Genomic DNA, 21,710 nt, shown 5'->3' with positions numbered 1-21,710 from the left:
AGACGTGAGGCATGAAAAACACTTAACAAATTGCAATGACAGTTACATTCGTAGTATATGCAGTGACATAATGGCAATCTTGTGTCAAGCTTCTCAACATTTTTTCCAGAACTAAGGAGATGCAACGTCTTTGGAGATTGCTATAGCTTCTGACACAATGTAACAACATTTCTGCTGTTTAAGTGTATATTATTGTCAGGAATCCGGGCCTGCACCAGATCTAGTCTGGAAGCAAGGCATATAGCAGTGCCAGTTGCCAGCAATCTAACAAGCTGAGCTGGTATGAAACAGGCTGCCTGATTGGTTGAAAGAGTCAGCAGACCTGCCCAGCAGCAGCTCCAGTTCAGTGGCTGGTAAAAGTATTTGCCCACAGCTTTGATAGCTGCTCCTGCCTTGCTTTGCCCTGCTCCTGCCTTGACCCCCAAGGTCACCTGGTTCTGACCATCTGCGCCAATTCCTGACTTCATTTCTGTCTGTTGGCTCTAGTGCCTGGTCTCCGACTCCCAATCTGATGCTTTGCTTGGATTACTGGCTACTGACTCCTGCTCAAGCCACTGGACACGACCACCCATGTGTCTGGTCACTGATAATTACAGGCCGTGCTAAAATGTGTGCAAAAGTCACACACCTCACTGAACTGTATGTGTACAGCTAGGTAAGCCAAGCACCACTGTACACATTTGATTTTCCAAACTGCCAATCATTTTACTAAACTACAAAACAGAAAAGTGACCCCCATAAATTTTGTACCTATTGTGATCTTTCATAGTTTCTCTTCATGACATCCTGAGACAGACTATGTTACCTCAAGTTTTATGGTAATAAAGAAAAGAGGAAGTGTGTGCAAGCATTTACATGAGCTCCTAAGACTAATCCAATAGGTTTGTCTTGAAGATCTGTCCAGTGTCTATCTTGGCTATCTGGGCTCAGTGCTGAGTTCTGGATTTTTAGCCTCTAAGTAGAACACAGATTTGTGATTTTTGGCATGGTAGTTTGTGATTGGCATACTAATAGCTCAAGAAATTCCTTCATAGCCAGTAAATGCTGTACAAAGGGTCAAATTAAGACTTTACTGCACTGCGCAAAGGGGCTGCACATTGGCAATAGCTCTGGCAGTAGTTCTTGGAGAGGTGTTCCTGGAGCAGACATAGGGCCTGATCATCGACTACATCATCTCTCAAGACACTTGTACTTAATGCAGTCAGTTACTCTCTCTCCCCATCTCAGAGAGGTGTAAATGGCTGCACAAGATCAAAGGTAACAGATAGTCAGGCTTCTATCACCAGGATTATTGGGGGAGGCAGAATGTAACCCAAAATCTGTTGTTCTGTGATCCAGGTATATACTTCATTAAGTCTATAGAATCGCAGGCCAAAAAACCTCACCTGACACTTCTCTCAAGACATAAATCATCTATCTGTTGCCAAGATGACAAAATATACTTCACATGTATGAACTAGAGCACTGCAAAACATCTTTTAAAAAAGTACTTTAAAAAAACACTCTAAGGGAAATGAAGAGGGGAGGAGAAAGGTCTGAACAGCAGACGGTCATTTTTTTCTCATTTAATTTTAAAATGTTCAATTTTTTTCTTTCAGATTTTGTACTGAAAATTTTGCACTCAAAATTGAGATTTTCCATTCCACTTTTAGACCAAAGCAAATTTTTACCACAGAAATAGTGGTCTAACTCTTGAGTTATAGCATAATGAACCTGTTATGCTTAAGTCTCTTAAGGACTTTTCAGCTGTTCTACCCACCATTGCAGTAGCATGTTTGTAAAATCAGGTGCGGGTTGATCTGGGGGTCTTGCAGCTTCCCCTACTGCTCCTGTAGATTAACCTAGTGCCCCTTCCCCCAAAGAAGGCCAACGTTTGGAAAATATTGTCCTATAGCCTAAATATTCCTTGTAAAAATATAAAGCACCATTTAAAGTGAACTATAAACTAATGAAGCCCTTTATAGAAACAGGAATGCTTAATGTCAGGGTATTGGATTATGTACTGGTTACATTTTTAACCTTTACAAACAAAATTATGAATACAGTGACCCTACCAATTGGTTTAGGACATTAGTGCATTTTTAGAAATGGCTAAAACATTCTATTAAAAACCACCTTTCTTAAAGTTAAAAACGAAACAACATTTGTTGGATCTGGTACACAAGAAAGGTGAGGAACTGTAACAAATATCAGGGCAACCGTTGTTCTAAGGCCTCCTAAGGAAGGAAAACATTTTTACTATATTTGTTTTTTTAAAAGACAGACTGAGCGGATTTCAAGGCTGAATGAGTTCCTCACCCTAAGAACCCGATTATCCTCTTACACCAGTATAACTCCAATGATTTCAATAGTGTTTCTGATTGACATCAAGTGAGAAGAAAATTCAGCCTCCTGCCTCTGAAAAGCATGTGGTGTATGAGCACAGATATCCATCAGGTTGAAACTGTAACAGGAGGTCTCTAAGGAGGCCAAGCTCCATACTTTAAGGGCTTTGATTATAAACTGGTACAGTTGATTTTAAATCTGCCATGTTATAGGCAGCCAATGTAAGAACACAGATTAATCATGATGTGTTTGCAGTTGCTCAATTCAGTGGATAAATGCTGCTGCGTTGTGAAAGCGTGTCTGCAAGAGACAGAAGCCCTGCAGTAAGGCCAAGTAAGAAGGAATTATACTAATTAAGCCTTGTGGTCACAAGGGCAAGTGTTGCTGTAGCAATCGTTACTTGCATGCTGTTGCAATACATTATCTGCTGACTTTAACAATCCTACTATGTAGGATTCTAATATGAATTTAAAAAGGCAAAATATAGTCTTACTGCATCCTACGAGAAATTAGAATTTCTAATTTAAACAGAAAATGTTGGAAGAAAACAGATTTCAAAGGACTATTAGTAAAGCTGTGAGCTTTAAAACTGTGAAAACAGGATTTCAGACAGTTATCAAGATTTCAACTTGCCTTGTAAAATACATACTTTAAAGGCTAGATTATAGCCTGTCAAAGGGTTATAAGCAGACTTAAAGGCAGCAGAAATGAGACAGCTGCATTGGAGGAGGAGCCAACCACAAGGAATCTGTGTATGGGGAACAAACTATCTTGACCCAGTGGAAGAAAAACCAGAATATCAAATATGAAAAATATTAACATTTAAGGCCAACACTTGCAAAAGCATGGGCAAGCACAAACAGCTGTTTTCGGAGGCTTCTAGAGACAAAGTGATGTGCCCAGACATCGTTCAAAGCTCCTGTTTGGTTGTGTGTCTGAGGCCATGTCTACACGAGGGCATTTTTGAAAACTAAAATGCCCACCTGCGCTAACAGTGGTGGGAGCCTGAGCAACGTGAAGCCAAACCAAAAGGACTTTTTCCTAAAACTCCTTAGTGTAAATGATCTACAGTACTTATATGGCCCCCTTTACCAGAATATCAGAGTATCTCACACCGTTTTTAATGTCGTTATCCTACAACACCCCTGAGAGGGAGGGGAAGAATTATTAACCTATTTTACAGATGGGGAAACTGAGATGCAGAGACATGATGGCCCAGATCCACTAAAGTGCCTAAAACCAAGACTCAGGTGCCTAAGTCTCACGTTTTGGCACCTATGTCCCAGTTTTGTCTCCACTGCTATCCACACAACTCCCACTGACCTCTGTAGGCTCCTAAATTCATTCAGCACCCAAGTTTTTTCAGGGCAAAAGTTCCCTCAGCGCCTAGATTTCTGCTTCTGAGTATGTGCACTGCTGCCTCCCTCTAGGTGTCTGGATGCCTATCTCCCACCTAAGCCCCAAGGCAATTCACAAACCAGCGTGCATGCCCAGAAGCAAAAACGTAGGTGCCGTGGGAACTTTTACACTGAAAACTTAGGCACTGAATGAGTTTAAGCACCTACATGGTTCAGCAGGCATTTTGTGGATTCGCAGTGAAACCAAAACTGGGATTTAGGCACCTAAGGAACTTTGTGGATCCCATCCTAAGTACCTGGCCCAAAGCCATACAGAGAGAGTATGGCAGAGCAGGGAATTGAACCCAAGTCTCAGCCTAGCACCCTAACCACTGAACCATCCTTCCTCTCACAACCTAAGAACCCAGTGGCTTCAGCACACCATAGAAGCAGAGTGGAGTGTAGTCTAGGGTCTGGTTACCCAAACAATATTTTCATAAGGGCCTGGGGTGCTCAAGGGCTGTTTGAGGTGCTCAAAAGTAAGTTGTTTGAGGCATAAAGAAAAGCCAGGAGGTACAGGTTAGCGTGCTAACGCAGCAGCCCTTCACTGGCTGTTTGCAAGTGTGCAGCCTGAAGACAGACACCACACAGAGTAAGGACTCTCTCATGCAACTATTCCAGAGAGAGGGACAGACAAACATAGGGAAAGAGAAAGATACAGACAGAGACAAACAGGATTTACTGAAGATTTATAGGATTAGTCTAAGAAAGATGGAGGAGAATCAGGAGTAGGGGCTAAGAAAGGTGAAGGGAGGAAGTAGAAATAGTTGCCACTCATATTGGATTTTTAGAGGTGGCTCCTTGGGGAGTTGCAGGAGTGGGCGTGAGGTTGAGGGGCAGGCTTGAAAAAGAGAAAACGTACAGTATCTGACTATCAATCAGGACTGTACAAAAAATGAGGTGGTAGGAAGAGAGAGGCTCCAAGGAGAAAGTGCTGTCACCTTAAGGGATTCTGTGAGCCTTGGAGGGCTTTCTCACCCTCACTGAGGCACAAGTTACCCCAAAACAATCAGTAAAACCATGATAAGCTAGAGGCTGACCTAGAGGATCCAGACCCCCTCTGTCTGCATCAAGGTCACTGCACTCAGGTCCTTTCAAAGGACTATTGGGGACACTACTAACATCAGCCAGTGAGTTGCCAGTGAGTAGAGGACTTCCTAAAGCTGTGCTCTTCAGGGTTATAGACCCACATTAGTTTCCTTATGGATGGGCAGACCACCACCATCAAGTTATACAGGAATTCTAAGCCATGGATTATTTCCAATCTGTAGTGTCACATGGTGCACAGCTCTGTGATAGGATAAAAATGAAACTATGCCATCTGTAGTATTGCCAACCCCAGGCATTTGAAAATTATGAGGCTGGGGCCCAAAAGTCATGCGATTGACTTAAAAACCGTGAGATTTTTTTGAAAATAGTTTTGTGTGTTTTATTTGCTTTCTGGTTTTTGAGCCTTTAGGATGCATTCGATTCATGTTTTCAAGCTTTTCTCCACAACCATGAAGTCTAGAAACATACTTTGATTTAAAAAAAAAGCTGAGATTTTCACATAATGTCTTGCCTCCAGGAGCTGGGAAATTTTTTTTTAAACATAAAATGTTTCAAGGGTTTGCACCACTGAGTCTGTTGAAATAGAAAATGTACCTGTTCCATAGATATGATAGCTGCACAATATGTGACACATGGGTGGTGTCTACAGCTGTGCTAGATCATTACCCAGAATCATGCCACCACTTCCACGTTCTGCTTTTGTCCCCTATAGTATGTAACCAGTTAACAACCACAACTTGGTGCCTCTGCTTTATAGTGCCAGAGGAGGGCCTTGAACTCTCAAGAGGAGGGCCATTCTTAATTATGGCATCAGCTTCAGTGCAACTGAGAGGGCTGGATAAAGGCCCAGGAGCAACAGGCCTATGCCTAGGGCCTCAATTCCTGGAGTTGTGATGGGGTCAGACTTTTGTTTTGTTTTTTTAAAGTAAATGTCTGGTCCTCATTGTTGCAAATGCAAACTTCTGCCAGATGGTTAATTGCAGCAAAAAAGGCCAGGTTCAATATATCTAGGGCCCTTCTTAAAAATAACTAATTCAGCTAGAAAACCTGGGAACACTATCACTGTATTGTCACTTGGACTTGCAGGTCTTCCTTGAAATATCAGTATGATTGTTTTCAGAAGATGGTCAGTCCATTTGTTCTGGCACAGTTAGGTACTAGGCTCAGTTGTGTTAATATGTGGTTGTTGCCTGACTGAGACCTTCTCAGGAAAAAGGGCAAACTCTGTGTCCCTTATCTTTCTCTCTTCTGGAAGTTGGAGGTGTCACCTACTCCTCCTTAGTATATGTCCGTTTGGAGTGAAAACCTTATAAGACTATGGGACAATCTCATGAGACACCACTAGCGTGTGTGACCACTGATTTCCATCATAGATGTGCACTGTATCATGTTCATGAAGTGATGGCAGCTCGTGGGACCACAAATCATATTGCTATTTTTGTTTAGATTTATCTGTTGCTTGACTCATTGGATTGGGGATAATGGGGACTAGAGGTTATATGTCTAAACCCAAACTTCACTGAAAACTGCTTAAGCTCATTGCCACCAAACTGAGGCCCGTTATCAGATGTTTTGTCACTTATACCAGGACTAGCAAAAATAAATGTGAAATGCACAATCACCAGTTCAGCAGTAATATCTTCTAGTAAAGCTATCTCAAGGAAATTAGAAGAATAATATAGTAATGCATTTTTTCCCAGTAAATGTAAACAAATCTATGCCTATTTTGCACCAAGGGACCAATTTTTCCTGTGCCACCAACATTGGCTCTTTTGCTTGACTTGTCTTGTATTTTTGGCATGTGCAATAGGTCTTGACAATTTCCTCAATGTCAAAGTTGATCTGAGACCACCATAAAATGTCTGCAGCCTACTGATGCATTAACATCTGCCTGACTCTAGAGAGAGCCTTAAACAATTGTACTGAGAGGTGTGAGCTACAGCCTGCCTCTTAATGGGGTGTTAACACTAAGACCCACTTTTTGAAGGGCCCTCCAACATCACTCCAACAAAATGCCCTTCGTATGGAAGGAGAAAAGTGCAGATACATTCTGCCGATCCTCAAGAGGAGGGAGGCCCCTGCAACTGCTCATGGAGTGGAGTTGTCCCTGTATCACTGGCAGGGCGGTCAGGCCCACCTTGCCGCTGGCTCTTCAGGGCGGAGCCACAGGGGGTGGGGCCTAGGCTGTGGTATGTCTAGGACTCCAGATTGTCTCAGTCAATAGCTGGGCTTGACTCTTGCCCTCTTATCCTCTCTGCCTCTGACTTATCATTTGTGCCTTCCCCAAACCTTGTGATTCTGGCCACCCTCCACTGGGAATAGCCTTACTTGAAAATAACCTGCTTTTACACTGCTCACTGCTAGGTGTCATCATACTGTCAGTTACCACTTTATTGTACAGGTGGTGGCTGTTTCTGCTCAGCCTTAAACACCAAAGATATTTGCGTGGGCACTTAGAAAATCTCACCAAGTATTGTATACTCAGGCAACTTGGAAGCAGCCAAATACCAGCTGTGAAAATTGCCTGGGCATCTAATTCACTCACACTAGTACCCTTGATAGTTATTTGCATCTATCCAAGATTTTAAAACAATGCCATAGTGTATAGAACCTGCCCCTCTTCTGTTTCTTATTCCATTGCTGCAACCTTTGAGTAGAGAATGTACTCAACTTAAATATTGATTTCAACGGTGACCAGTTCCTGTTCCTGACCTCTATCTCCTAAGCTTTTCTATCAGTTCAGATAGTGATGAGACAGTGCTGTTCCTGAAGTCCACAGATTCCCCTCAGAGGATTGCTGAAGTGTCTTAAGTGGACAGGGAGAAGGGGAGTTCATGGGGAAGAGAAGGGAGTTATTCAGAAACAAGGAGAACAGCAATGCCTGGAGAGCAGAGCACTATATAACAGTGAAGCTTTTAAAATATATTCTCAGTATTGGGTTCCCCAACCATAGCTGGACTCCCGTCCACAGAAATGTTTAAAGAGCATGTACTGCCCACATTCTGCTTCCTTTTGCTGTCCGAGTGCCCAAATTCCTCTACACAGATGTAAGATAAAATAAAGAAGAAATAATTTAGTATGAGATTTGTACCACAGATGACAAAATGCCAATTTAGAACTATTCTCCAGGTTGTTAATGATAATGGGATAGCTGTACATCAGGTGCTCAGTCAAACATCTGTCAGCCTCAGGCTTTACAACACACCTGAGGCATTTGGATTTCACATTATGTTCTATATGTTGTTACTTTTTTTTTTTAAATTGGATACTTCAGTGTTGAATCTGACCCTGTGTATGGCAACAGGTGCACCTTTGGCTGCTGAGGAAATTAAGCCAGTATTAGAAATGGCACAAAGTGAAGATGGCAGCTGACAATACATTAACATATGCCAGGTGCATTTAGAATCTGAAAATATTTTGCTGTGCAGAGAAAGTTTTTGCTGCTATCATATTTCTACTACATACAAATATCCACTTCTGCCAAGAGAAAGTAGCTGTGAAATATATAAAAGCAAACAGTAACTATCAGTTTCTATATCCTCTATAAAATAATCATATTTATTTTAAAGGATGATGCAATTCTACTTTACATAGAGATTATAGTTCACAGAGTTCCATCAGACTATATTGCATCATGTATCCTGAGTAAACCCTGCTCACTGCAAGACATTTATCACAATGTGCTATCTATTTACATGAATCTATTTTAAGGGCTTTTCAAACAATTTTCAGGTCCACATTTTTCAATGATGCCATGTCAGGGATTCGTTCTTTGGCTTGGAGAATGTGGTTCCGAAGCCCTAAACCCTAAAGTAACTCTTTGCATTGGCCAGAGTTGGTCATTTTAGAGCAACTTGGAGGTCATGCTATAGGATGATGCCAAGTCCCTGCTACCCTGAGTAGCTAGGAAAGAATAAGAAACACAAAATTTGATCACTTGCTTGGTGATGTCAGTCTTAAACAAGTTTTAAAGAATCAATTATTTTTGTTCATTCCACTGCACAGGGAGATGCACTTTTTTCTGTTATTTCTATTCGCATCACTGCTGATTACTCAGATATCTGTGTGTAAACAGAACCTTTCTCATTTATAATTAGCCTTCTTCTCTGACTGATTAAGGAACATGTTTGGAATGAGAACATGCTTAAACAGAATGTTTCTATTTAAATTCATATAACTTGATAAGCAGCAATTAGATACACAGGAAAAATACTTCAAAGTTGAAAAGGGGTAGTGAAGAAATACATTTTGATTTCCTGAGTACAACAGAGATACTCTAAAGAAGTTAGCTTTTTGCTCCTGCAGATTGCAAAATACCCTAGTGCCAGTCAGTACCTGATTTACAGAAGATTTCATTTGGAACCCTTTTAAAGTAGAAATCACCTATGCTTAAAAGCATGCGTTGCTAAAGAATTAATTGTTCAGGAAGTCTGTTACTCCAAATATATAGTTATCACATTAGATGCACCTCCTCACTATATATTCTGGTTAGATAATTCCTAAAACAGAGTGCCTTGAAACTGTATCTAAAGTTGTATAACCAAAACCATCTAATTTTAATGTTCCACTTTTCCCTTATTATTGCTATTAAAATGTTGGAAAGGAGGGTTTCGTTCTAGTTAAACAAAAATAGGGATTTTTCTTGACAGATTATTTTATTTTCAATTTTTGTGCATTAATTTAAATTATGTAATGTGAGTTAATGTAGCTAGAACAAATGACCTGGAAATCGGGATTCCTGCATTCTGCTCTCATCTATCCAAACGATTCATTGTACATTATGATGCTGGACAATTATCCTCAAGGATAATCCCAGTGATGTGCAGTGAATATTTTAACAAGAGTTTCCAGCAAAAACGTTCTCCTTTAGCGTGTGATAAACCCATGTGCCAGGGCCAGCCAGAGGTGCATGTGCCTGCAGAGAAGAGTGGAGGGACTGGGTAATTATTCAGATGGAAAAGCAAAAGTAAATGAACAGACACACTTTGCCATAAATTGAGTGTGTGAAGACTTATTTAGTTTAGAGTGCATCCTTCCCAGAGACATTTTCTGAATATAGTTGTGATTTAGTGTAATCTAGTGCATTTCAAAGGCAAAAATGTGCACTTCAGATTTTGGTTTTTTTCAGCCTCAAGGATAAGTAATCTCTGGCAAAACTGATTTACCATTATACACTACAAGCAGGGAAATTACTTACACCCAACCTTTAATTTGGTGGTAGAGTCTTAAGACTCTGAGGGGATCCTCCAGCCACACTAACCACTCTGTCCTTCAGTTTACCCATCTGTAAAGTTAGAATATTTATTACGTATCTCACAAGAAAAATGTGAGATTTCATTCAATGATTAAAAGGGAGATAAAGGTGTTGATTTTGATTAATCTTGCATAGAAGCTGTATGTATTAGAAAAATTTGGTACTTTTTTAATGCATACAAGGCACTTTTTAAAAATCACAAAGAAATCTTTTATTGGCCCAAATTCTGTAGGTGAAAGAGACAAGCTTTTGAGCTACACAGCTCTTCTTCAGGTCAGGCTCTTTGTAGCTTGAAAGTTTGTCTCTCACCAACAGAAGTTGGGCCAATAAAAGATATTACCTCATCTACCTTATATTTCTATTATCTTGGGACCAATATGTCTACAATACTGTAAACAATAAATTAACTAATATTTATAAAGCACATTAAGATCTTTGGAAATAAGTAGGGTACAAAGGCTAACTTCATTTAAATTAGAAATTGAAAGATTTAATAATTATTGAAATCCTGTTAAAGAATCTTCCACAGTGTATACTTCTTGCTTTTTCTATTAAAATGCATCAATTAACAATTGTGAACATTCTCTATTCTGATAGACTGGGTTGAAGTATGATGTTTTAATTTAATTTTAAAAGTTACAAGACTTCTACATACAGCTAGAAACATTCCTGAATTTTCAAAATGTGCTGCAGAGTTTTAGCTATGCATTTTCCATTGAGTTAATGGGAATTATATGGCAAAAATCTCATGCAAGGCTTTGAAAATTGAGGAACCAATGACAAACAGGACTAGAAGAGAGACAGAATGGGCCATAACAGTGGTCCAGTAGTTCTCTGGTGTGCCTGTACATTTCAGAAGAATTTTGGTTTTCATTTAAAATAAATTAAGTTTCTACCCCTTATGACTGAAACCTTTCAAATGTGACAATTAGCAGTGCTGTCTTGCTGAATCTATTGACCTCTTTAACAATAGCTGAGAGGTGGATTGACCTATTTCAGTAGGAGTTAATTCTGAATCCTAATTATGCTGATTAAAATGTCAACATTATTAACTATTCCACTGGTGATAATTTTAGAAGAAATAGTTAATAAAAATGTATCTATTGTGGCTAGACAATATAAAAGTAAGAAATGGAAAACAACACTTATGAGATCCCTTAGGAAACAATGTAGGATTGCTCCCTGCAGTCTATTCTTCAGGATTTTGTCTATTCTAGATTGGAACGTCCAAAGTGAGATGATTTACAGTTTAACAGATCTCACCATTAGAAGTTGTCCTGATGTGTTTTCTTCCTAAATATTTAAACACATTACTCCTAGTTATATCTCAAGGCTGAAAGAAGCCACCAGTGAATGGGGAACAGAAGTCAACAAGCAGGAGAGAAAGAGAGCCCTAACATCCATAAACATAAGCTTTCAGTATAAGTGCCAGCTTGCCAGTTGAACCACTTAAGTTAACCAGTTCATTTATCTAAAATGAACAACAGTCTAAAATTAGTAGCTGCAGACCTAAGATAATATACTGGGTAAACTTCTCATTCTTCTTGTGTCTTTGACTGGTGATTTGGCAAAAAGATAGCAGTTGTTTTTACAAGTGGCAGGGGAGAACTTATCTGCAAAGACAGGCAGGGTTATGTCTTTCCACATTCTGTTACATGCTCCCCACTTGGGGGTCACATATTGGCTTTCTCTAAGCCCCATAAACCTCGGTCATATGAGTGCAGCATATACAGATACCATGCTGCTTCCTTGTCAAGTGGCATTTAGCTGTCCCCCTGAAGCTGTGCTTTGTGATCGTTTCAATTGGATTAATAGATCATAAACAGCCTTCGCTTATACTTGTGGGACTCTTACATTTCTTCCCCCCCCTCCCCCAAGTAAATATGCTGTCTTCCTTGACTCCTCCCCATTTTGCTCAAGCCACGCCCTTTTTATATTATAGCACTTTGCTATATAATGTGTAGGAGAGGAGGGAATATACCTTGTATCTGTTATTGCGTCTATGCATGCCCTTCCTCCAGTTTCTTCTCCATAAGATTAAGGGCATTTTTCTCTCTTCTGTATTGCATAAGACGAAGGGAGCATAAAGCTCCTAGTTACCAATTCAGATACCAATCTGAATTCTGAATACATAAATAGGTACTGCCTCATCCACCAAAATTTTTTCAAGCACAGTTTTTGAAAAATTGCCCTTTCTGTGAACCAGACAGAAACATTAAACCACATGATCATGAACTGTTTAAGTTGCAAATACAAACATGTTTATAAAAGCTATGGATACCCAGGCATTTTCACCTACCACTCTATATTTCTTTAAAGAAATATTGTTAAACTAGCACAGTATCTGTCCTTCCAATAGCTAATACTCAATGTGTGAACACAAAAGCTTAAATTTCACTCACCTGCAAAATGGACTGGATACAGTAGGAATCACATAACAAATTCCGCCATTTAGACAAAAAGATCCATAACTAGTGCCACAGAGTTCTTCATGATCTGAAAAGAACAGAGATACAAAGAAACTAAGAAGGGACCAGTCTTACCCTCCAACACATCAGTATGTAACAGCATATATCTAATAAAATCAGTGATTGTATCTCTGGATGCAATTACTACAGTTGATTTTACAAAATATATAGCAAATGTACCAGCATATCAGAAAGCAGGCTTAAACACTTAAAGTTCGAGGAAGTGGGAGCAGTTTCATTTGTAATCACAGACAGGTCTTTGAACTCTTCCTCATGGCTTTCACGTTTGGGAGCATAGTGAATATGTTGGGCCAGATGCTGGCCCTTGTCAAGACTGCTCTGTACTGCTCTTTAAAACCAGCTACATGGGGATTCCTCCAACATACAGGAATCCACAGATGTGGAGGCAGTATAGCCAACCTCATGCTGCCTCTCCTCCCAGCCTAGGAGTGGGGCCACGGAAAGGAGAGAATGACCTGAGTGCTACTGCATTCAAACTGTCCCTGACTGTGAATGACCCCTTGGGCCTTGAGGCTACTCCACCCTTCACTGAGAACTGAACCACTGCCTGCTCCAACCCACTTTGGCACACCCAGCTGCACCAAGCACCACTCTGGCTCAGCTGAGGAGCTATTTCATTAATACCTGTGTGGAGAAACTACAATATAAGATTACTCAAACAATTAAGTTTGTTTCTTATAATGTAATTTCAAGAGTACATTTTTCATGATTGGTTTTATGCATGAATTTTCAGTGTGGGCTCCTTAATAAACTATCTGGATCCTGCATTTGGATGCTCAGATTGGCATTTAGAGAAGTAATTGTCCATTTTATGTTCCTAAATGCCAATCTGGGGAATCAAATGCAGGATTTGGACATCCTACTAAGAAGTCCCATGTTTTTAAAAATGGGGTGTGTGTGGTATATGCAAGTGAGTATATAGCCATATATATGTGAATTTATTTTACTAATCTCACTCATTAAATCCAAGCATTTCCCTTAAAACAGGAATAGAACAGACCTGTGACATCACAAACCTGAGAATCATGTGTCATCTCACACTTTAGGTGTGATTTTTTTCACTGTTATTTCTAGCAGTATCTGAAAATGAGACCATAGAATGCTATTGTTCATATATAGCAAAATGTGCCTGCAGTAGCATATGCAAAATATACAGTGGTGGAAAAGGTATCTTGATTTTCATTTTCATATCTACTTTTTTGGAATACACCAATGTAGCTCAGTTCAGCTCCCCTGAATTCCTATGCATACAAGTTTTGGGCAAAACTGTGGCTGTAAACAACTGTCAGAACTAGCAGGCGGTGTTAAAATATCCCACAGCAGTGGGCATTCCCAGAGTCATTACAAGTTAAGTGGGCATAATGCTCCCAGGAGCACTGGGAGAGTTTAGCCATTGCCACATTCTTGAAACAGGTGAAATGTTCCCCATAACCCATACAGTGCACTAGGCTGACACAACTAATCCTGTGTCTCTGTCCTTTCCTATCTTCTTTGTGTTATACAGTGATGCAGTTGGTGGTAGAGATCTGGGTGAAATCCTGGCCCCATTGAAGTCAATGGCAAAACTCCCATTGGTTAAAATGGGGCTGAGATTTCAAAGTCAACGGGAGTTTTACTATTGATTTCAGAAACAGGGCCAGGATTTCAACTCCCATGTCCATGTGCTCAGAATGCAAGGATGCCAGGGTGCAAATTGGGGGGAGGGGAGGCAGAAAGCTCTTTGTGCCCTCACAGGCTTAGTGCATCCGCACAAGACCAGGCACAACTTAACTATATGTGTTCACACTAAGATCATAGAATAAAGTACTATTTCACTTTTAACCAGGATGATTTCTATACTTATAATACACATTGACAATTTGTTTATTGCAAGCTTATTGTCAAGTACTTTTTCAAGTATTCCACGTGTGTAAATTCAGAGCATTTACTCAGGGGGCGGGGAGGCAGATAAAGAGAAAATTTACTAACTAGTCTTTTTGTACAACAGCTGTAAATAAATTAAAGATGTTCTAGTATCTCCATGGTAGATATGTCAGTATAATCAGATTTGGAGTCATGGCCCCCCTCCAATGAAAGGAGGGAATGAAAAAAGTGGATATCCCACTCTATTGTCTCTGAAACTGTTAGAGGGAAGGGGGAGAAGCTAAAGTAGCAAATCTCCCAGACCTTCCACCGCCCCAACTTCCCCAAGATTATGGATGCCCATATAAGGGAATGCAGTGCTGCTGAGACTCTACAAACTGGGATAGTCAGTTGAAGGAAGGCAGGGCCAAGGGAAAACAAGTTTATACAGCAGCATCTCTTGCTATATCCACAGGAAAATTTTCATAAGAGTTAAATGAGACCCTTGTTAATTTCCTACCCAGTGATTGGTCTTTAAGTAAGAGTAGGGCAAAGGCCTGGCTCACTCAAAAGCCATGCTGCCATGGTGGAGGAGGACCTAATAGTAGTTGATGCCACAGCCAACCTCCCAAATGTTTTGAAATCTGCAGGACATCCTTATAGAACACAGAATATCTGCCCTCTCTGCAGTCCCATTAGATATGTCTCTACTCCTTGGCAAAATGCTCAGGAACTCTGGAAAGAATGAGTGTCAAGATAATCCATTTGAATAATTTCTGAGTTAATGAGTATAATGGTGTGGGTCTGTGTAAATTACAATAATGAATATTATCATTCCTGGGAGCACAGTAACATCAACACAACCAGTTCTTCCAGGATTCTCATCACAGGCTTAATTCCTGGATATGCTGCCACTTTCAAGAGCCATTACTTCTTCATCTGTTTAAAGTAGCTGCCAATAAATGAGCTACGTAGAGAATACCTTTACACTCATGTGGGCCAAGTATCTCATCAATTCATTTATATTTTTCAGTCATTCTGATCTAAGCAAATAGTATTTTGGTGCTACAGTAGAATCTCAGAGTTACGAACAACTCGGGAATGGAGGTTGTTCGTAACTCTGAAACGTTCATAACTCTGAACAAAACATTATGGTTGTTCTTTCAAAAGTTTATAACTGAACATTGACTTAATAAAGCTTTGAAACACTACTATGCAGAAGAAAAATGCTGCTTTCCCTTTTTTTTTTTTTTAGTAGTTTACGTTTAACAAAGTATTGTACTGTATTTGCTTTTTTTTCTTCTTCTTCTTCTCTCTGCGGCTGCCTGATTGTGTACTTCTGGTTCCAAATGAGGTGTGTGGTTGACTGGCTCAGTTCGTAATGCTGATTTTCTACTGTATTTACTAAAAGTGACACTATGTAAAGTGGCCTACACGTTTTTATTATAAAATACAAGACGCTATAATATCAAGAGAAATTATTACAATTAACGTCACAATCCATGTTCACCTCATTAGATAATTTTGACCAAATTCTGCCCTTAGGCATGGCACACCTCTCACCAGTGGCAGTAGGAGTCAAATTTGAGTATACACGGCCAAAATTTGCCCTTTTAACTTTACATCCAATGATTTGGAACATTGTGATACAAGTATTATATGAATGTCAGAATGAGTCCTAATACAGGTAGGAACCTAGGTATGTTAGCATCAGGGAGGGTGGAGTATAGCTTGATACTTTCTGCAGAGATAAACTGTTTTTATAGGATCATAACAAGACCTCCCAGTTTATCTAGCTAGTACTGTACTTTGCTGACAAAATAAACTCCTGTAGAAATGGTACCAATATATTATGAATATTCTATGTCATGTATATTTGTATTTTGACATATTGCTTTACTGGAGACAGAAAATAAAGGGGGGCCAACAGATTTTATTTAGAAAATAGTCAAACAGTTGCACCTTTACTGAAGCAAAATTAAACAAAATTGATTCTTGCAGCCCTAACCCAGCAATGGTTTAAAGTGGAAGAGGCAATAGCAGCCTCTAAGTACTCCTATAACTAAGACCTACATTTTCAAATTGGCATATTCAACACTTTATATGCACACATAGGTGTATGCATATGTACAAATCCAAGCTGCCTTGTGCTCATGCACTGGGCTCAGTGTGTGCACATTCAGGTCATACATATACTAAACTGTATGCACACTTTGGTCTGTACCTATTTGAAAATTTAGGCCAGAGTGCCATAACTGTTTAACAGAAAAAATCCTCAAAACCACCTAACCCCATAGAAACCACTTGTCCCTTCCCCACACATTTTTGTCCCCAATCCAGAGGCTAAACTAACTGCTGTTTACCCAGCAAACATTGCCTAAAGTTGCAATCATGTGAATCAAAAAGAAAAAGAACTCAAAACTGTCAGGGGGCAGATTAGAAAGGATCTGCTTTATCCTGCCTCCTTTTTATAAGCAGCCCAGGCCGCATGCCAGCCAATCTCAGAATTTTTTAGAAGTATTAAGATTGACCAATTAATCCCTCCTTACAAAAGTCCACTGCACCAGCAGTGAAGTTGGCTCTTAGAAGAAGCCACAACAATCCTTCACTAGTTGTGGTAATCACTGCAACTATAGTGAACTATAAATATATTTATTTAAACATCTGAGTAAAAATAAACTTACAAGAAATTACCTGTTCGCATATTATTCTGACAACAATTTTTATTCTTGGTCAGAGGCTGGTTTTCTAAAACAGCACCTAAAGACAAAAAATTAAATTCAGCATTTTCTTTTTAATCCTATTGTATTTTGCATGAGTAAATAGCTATTTGAATGTATTTTCATTTATGCTGCAAACTAAGAAGTTTGCCTAATGTAGATAGCAATATTCTGTTATACTATATGTAAACTGAATTAATTTTAAAACTAATGTCAAACATCCATACATACTGTTAAATTCAATAAACCTTTATGGACTAGTGCTACTGATAAAGCAGATACACCTTAAAACTTGTTTGAACAATTAAAACATTGAAAAATAGTTCTGCAGAGGAATTCTTCCTGGAAGAGAATGTAGTAATTCAGGAATTACAGTGCTTGATGCTTCTAGAAAATCTACATTATTATCTACTATGATGGGGTGGAGTAGGCCCTGAGGCCCCGCCACACCCCACTCCAGAAAAGGGCAGTAGAGAGGGTCCTCCAAGCTGCTTAGAGAGGGTCCATGGGATGCAGCCAATCAAGAAAGAGGCTGCAGGGAGAAGCCAATCAGGGCCCAGCATACTCTATACAAGGAGCTGCGCCCAATATGAGTTCAGTCTGCTGGCTGGGATGCAAGAAGTGGTCCTGACTGGCTGCAGGGGTGAAAGGACTGGACAGATCAATTGCTGGCAGGACCGGGGAGCCCAAGAATGTCTCCTGGCTGGCTGCTGAATCTAAGCAGGTATTTAATGACAGAGACTGGGAGAGCAAGGAGGGAGCTTATCATTGGCTTCTAGTTGCTGGGACTCAACTAAGACAGGCTATGGGGAAGTGGCCCAGGGAAATGTAGAGTAGCCGTTAATAAAGGGATGCATCATGAGGCTGCTATACTTAAAGGAAGGAAGAGAATTAGAACTGTGGCACCCCAGGGAAGGGAGTTGCCCTACTGGGACTGACTCAGTGGGGAGTGCTGGTCCGTGGACTAAATCCAAGAGGGGTGGCTCAGCAGGAAGGTTGAGGTTGCTGGGGTCACTGAGGACTCCAGTAGAGGCAAGGAGTCACCCAGGGAAGAAGCCCTCAGGGTGCTGCTCAACACTAGAGTAGGAACCTTGCAACCTAGCTGGATCAACCGAGAGTACTGTGATACACCCTAGTGAACTGGTTAAAGACTGAGTCTAGGGAGGGTTACAGGAAGATGCACCAACTGAAGGAGGCTAGGCCCCTGTTAGATTAATTAAGGACCTAGGGAGAGCTGTAGGTTGATCAATGGAGAGGGTACCACAACGGACCCTCTTGAACTCTTAGAAAACTGAGCCCTGAAAGCTGCAGGACATTTTGGACTTGTATCCCGGAAGGAATTGGTTTGTTTTGTATATGGACAGAGTATGACTTGGCCAGAGGTCTGAGTCACCAAAAACCCACCTGATGAGTGCAGTGGCAGACTGGGGGCACCATGAATGGAGGAAATTGAGAAAAACTGCAGGCATGCACACACTTGATCGGGAGTACCCGTAAGAGGTGGGTGCCACCCCATTACACATTTATTGATATCTAATTAAACTCTGTTTTATAAATTCCAGTGCACATAATAAACCCAGTCATGATTCTGAAGTCAAATAAAGTTTTGCTGGAGGATTGGGCCCAATTTTTGCAATTCACTAGTATGTGAAACTTCCAGTCTCATAATTCCTGGTTTTGTTTCTTTATTGTTTCCCTTATGGGAAGTCTATTCCATAATTGTCCACTGTAGGATTTCATCTACCTTATTCTAAAACATCTAGTTGTGGCCACTTTCAGGTTATTGATCAGATGGATCATTGAATTGGACTGGTCTGGTAAGGAATTCCTATTTTCTAAAATTTCCTATTTCTCAATTTATTTTGTTTTAATTCACATATCATACTGTATAGTAAACCATTAAAAATAAAATATTTAAGACTAAATTAACTGTGGCATACCACCAAAGGTTAGAAGAAATATGGAGAAGTACCAACCCAAGCAAGAGCACAATATCACCAGTGGAGGATAACCGCTACATCATATTTAAAGAGGATGCAGGGTTTACTCTCTTTGCATCATCCATCCGAGGGATTTCCTTCCTTCCACCATTTAAAAGCATTTTGCTGGTTAAATGGCAAAACAAAGAATTTGAGCATTACTAGAAAGAAATGCCTAAGCCTGAACCTCTCTACTTGTACAAAACAAGTTTATATAGAAGTCTGTTTCAAAAGATTAAAAGGGTTTGTACTTACTGTAGAAATGTAAGTAGATAATTTTGTTTCTCACAGAAACTTAAATCACTTCTTTATTCCTTCTTTAAGTGTCCCAACCATACAAGAGAACTCTAAAATGGCAACTCCCTACATTACAAAGATGTAATACCAAGGTCTCCACCAAAATGGCAGTCCTCCTCTCACACATACATACAACTTTATCTTCTTAAGTGTACATAACAAAATACAGTTAAAAATAGGACATGGCACAAAACAAACAAACAAAAAAATCCTCAAAATTACTTACCTCACAACTAAAATGTTTACAACAAATAAATTATCTTGGTATATTTGTGGTATATTCAGCAGGACCCAAGGCTTGCATTGTATACCTGCTGTTAAAAAGCTGAAGATTTGTGTGTGTGCATAGTGCAATGTGGGTGAGGCTGAGACAAAGACAAAGGTGTGCACAGAAGCCAAGTATTGGCCATGGGAAACGCCTCTTTGTGCTCACAAAAGAGTTCTCACATGTTCACAACTGTAATCCTAGCAGATCCTCAATTATAAACAAATGCTGTATTATAGATGATACTTGGCTGAACTCCAAAGCAGTGTCCAAATTCCAACATAAAAAGAATACATTGCAATCAAGTATCTGATTACAAGGTCAATTTAAACAAACCAGAAAACTTTACTTTTAATTTGTCCCATAAAATATATTGTTCCTTTTTTCAAAATGTCCCACACTACTGTGAAATAACCAAGAGCAATTATCCCAATCAATTTAAGTAAAATACATGACCCAACTTCACACTCCTTTACCAGATTCAACTGATTCTGTATAGATAGAGCAATCTCCCCTTTAGTGTGATAGCTTGCCTATGCATTGTTTAAAGGAATATCCTATCCAGTTGTTTGTACCTATTGCAAACACTTAGTTGTACTTTAAGATATATCTGTTCTTAATATAAATATGAAACAAATAATGCCCTGCTTAATCTCAAGTAAATTCACTTTCTCCAATCTGGTACATTTTGGCCCATAATCCATTACTTTTTAGACATCCAATACATAATTGAATCTGGTTAACTCTGTCATAACAAATTTCCACTATCAAATCCCTATACTAGTCCAACATATCAGAAACTTGCAGAGACTGAATTTCCAATGCCTGGCCCCCTGTGTTGTAATTTACATCTGTGCAAACTAGGTTGTAAAACACCACTACTAAAGTGAATGAAGAACTTTGATTGGGTTGTCTTCTTACATTTAAATTGCACAGGTATAAATGACTACAGAAGGTGTGAGACAGTGGGGAATCAGGCTAACAAACCTCTACCCTTATTCTATCACAATTCTTACTTCCAGCACAAAGCAACAAGTTGAAAATAACAATCTCCATGCACTACCCGCTGTAACAAAACAGTAACTTACTTCAGGCTTTTTCTTCTTTAAGCTTTGGATCCTGGAAGCAAATGAGGATTCATGCCATGGAAGATGCCTCTTATCAAAAGTAACTTTATTCAGCTAAGGGAAAAATATGAAATAATTTCAATACTTATGTCATTGTTGGCAATGTCAACTTTGGGCATATGATTTTAAACTCCCTGACCCTACTCTGACTGAAACCTTTATGAAAAGGTGTAACCTTTACTAAAACACATTTCTCATCTGTTTTATTTTTACCATTCTACCAAATACAGTATCTTTTAATGCTAAAGACCTGTAATTTTTATCTTACCCCTACTTAACTTAGAGGGCTCAATTCATCCCTGGTGTAACACTGTTGAAGTTAAAAAAGGTTACATCTGGGATGAATTTTGCCAGGAGTCCTGAAAGTCACAAAAACCTCTAGCAATAAGGGACTATCTGAGAGAAGCTTTTTGTTACATAATATTGGAATAATCTTTCAATTTAGAAATGACAGTAGGACCCACTTTGCTAGATGGCATCACTTTACTTGGTATCTTGTTAGAGAAAATTTGAGACACATTGATGTATTCCACCCAAAACAAACACAATCTATACAGGATCCTACCTCAATCAATTCTACTCAGATGTTTTTTCTGTATCTTATCATAATACCAGTTCTGAAGACAATAAATATTGTGTGACAGACTACAGCACATACATTAAAAAATTCTAATGTCATCAGAACATAATGCTATACTTATATTTTAGCCTTTTCTACTACCTGAAGGTTCTATTTGATATGTCTTTAATGTAGGCTATAATGTTTGGAATTCTGTAATCTATCACATTTAATTAGATCTGTTAATAACAATAGCCTCGATCCTACAAAGCATGTAAACATAGGCTTAAATTTAGGCATGTGAATAGTCCCATTTAAATCAATGAGACTTAAGCATGTGCATGAATGCTTTGTGGAATTGGAGCTTGTGAGGTATTGAATGTATATATTCTCTTATCCAGAAACA

At 39.4% G+C, this 21,710-nt stretch overlaps 1 protein-coding gene across 3 annotated transcripts in view; it reads right to left on the bottom strand.

The window, feature by feature from the left end:
* The window catches only part of NRG4 (neuregulin 4), a 49,179-nt gene that overhangs the window by 12,574 nt on the left and 14,895 nt on the right, over positions 1-21,710 (bottom strand). For all 3 annotated transcript variants that reach the window (XM_067534762.1, XM_067534761.1, XM_067534763.1), the window contains exons 2-4: positions 20,707-20,799; positions 17,052-17,117; positions 12,429-12,522 (exon numbers count right to left, since the gene is read on the bottom strand). In XM_067534762.1, coding sequence (XP_067390863.1) covers positions 12,429-12,522; positions 17,052-17,061 — 104 coding nt within the window. In that variant the 5' untranslated portion in view covers positions 17,062-17,117; positions 20,707-20,799. The remainder of the gene's footprint in view (positions 1-12,428; positions 12,523-17,051; positions 17,118-20,706; positions 20,800-21,710) is intronic.

This window comes from Emydura macquarii, unplaced genomic scaffold (genome assembly GCF_026122565.2).
Source record: "Emydura macquarii macquarii isolate MOO-44397 ecotype Brisbane River unplaced genomic scaffold, CSIRO-AGI_Emac_v2 contig_3451, whole genome shotgun sequence".
Taxonomy (NCBI): domain Eukaryota; kingdom Metazoa; phylum Chordata; order Testudines; family Chelidae; genus Emydura; species Emydura macquarii.
The sequence above is the reverse complement of the archived record's forward strand: the minus strand, read 5'-3'. Positions and strand labels throughout refer to the sequence as shown.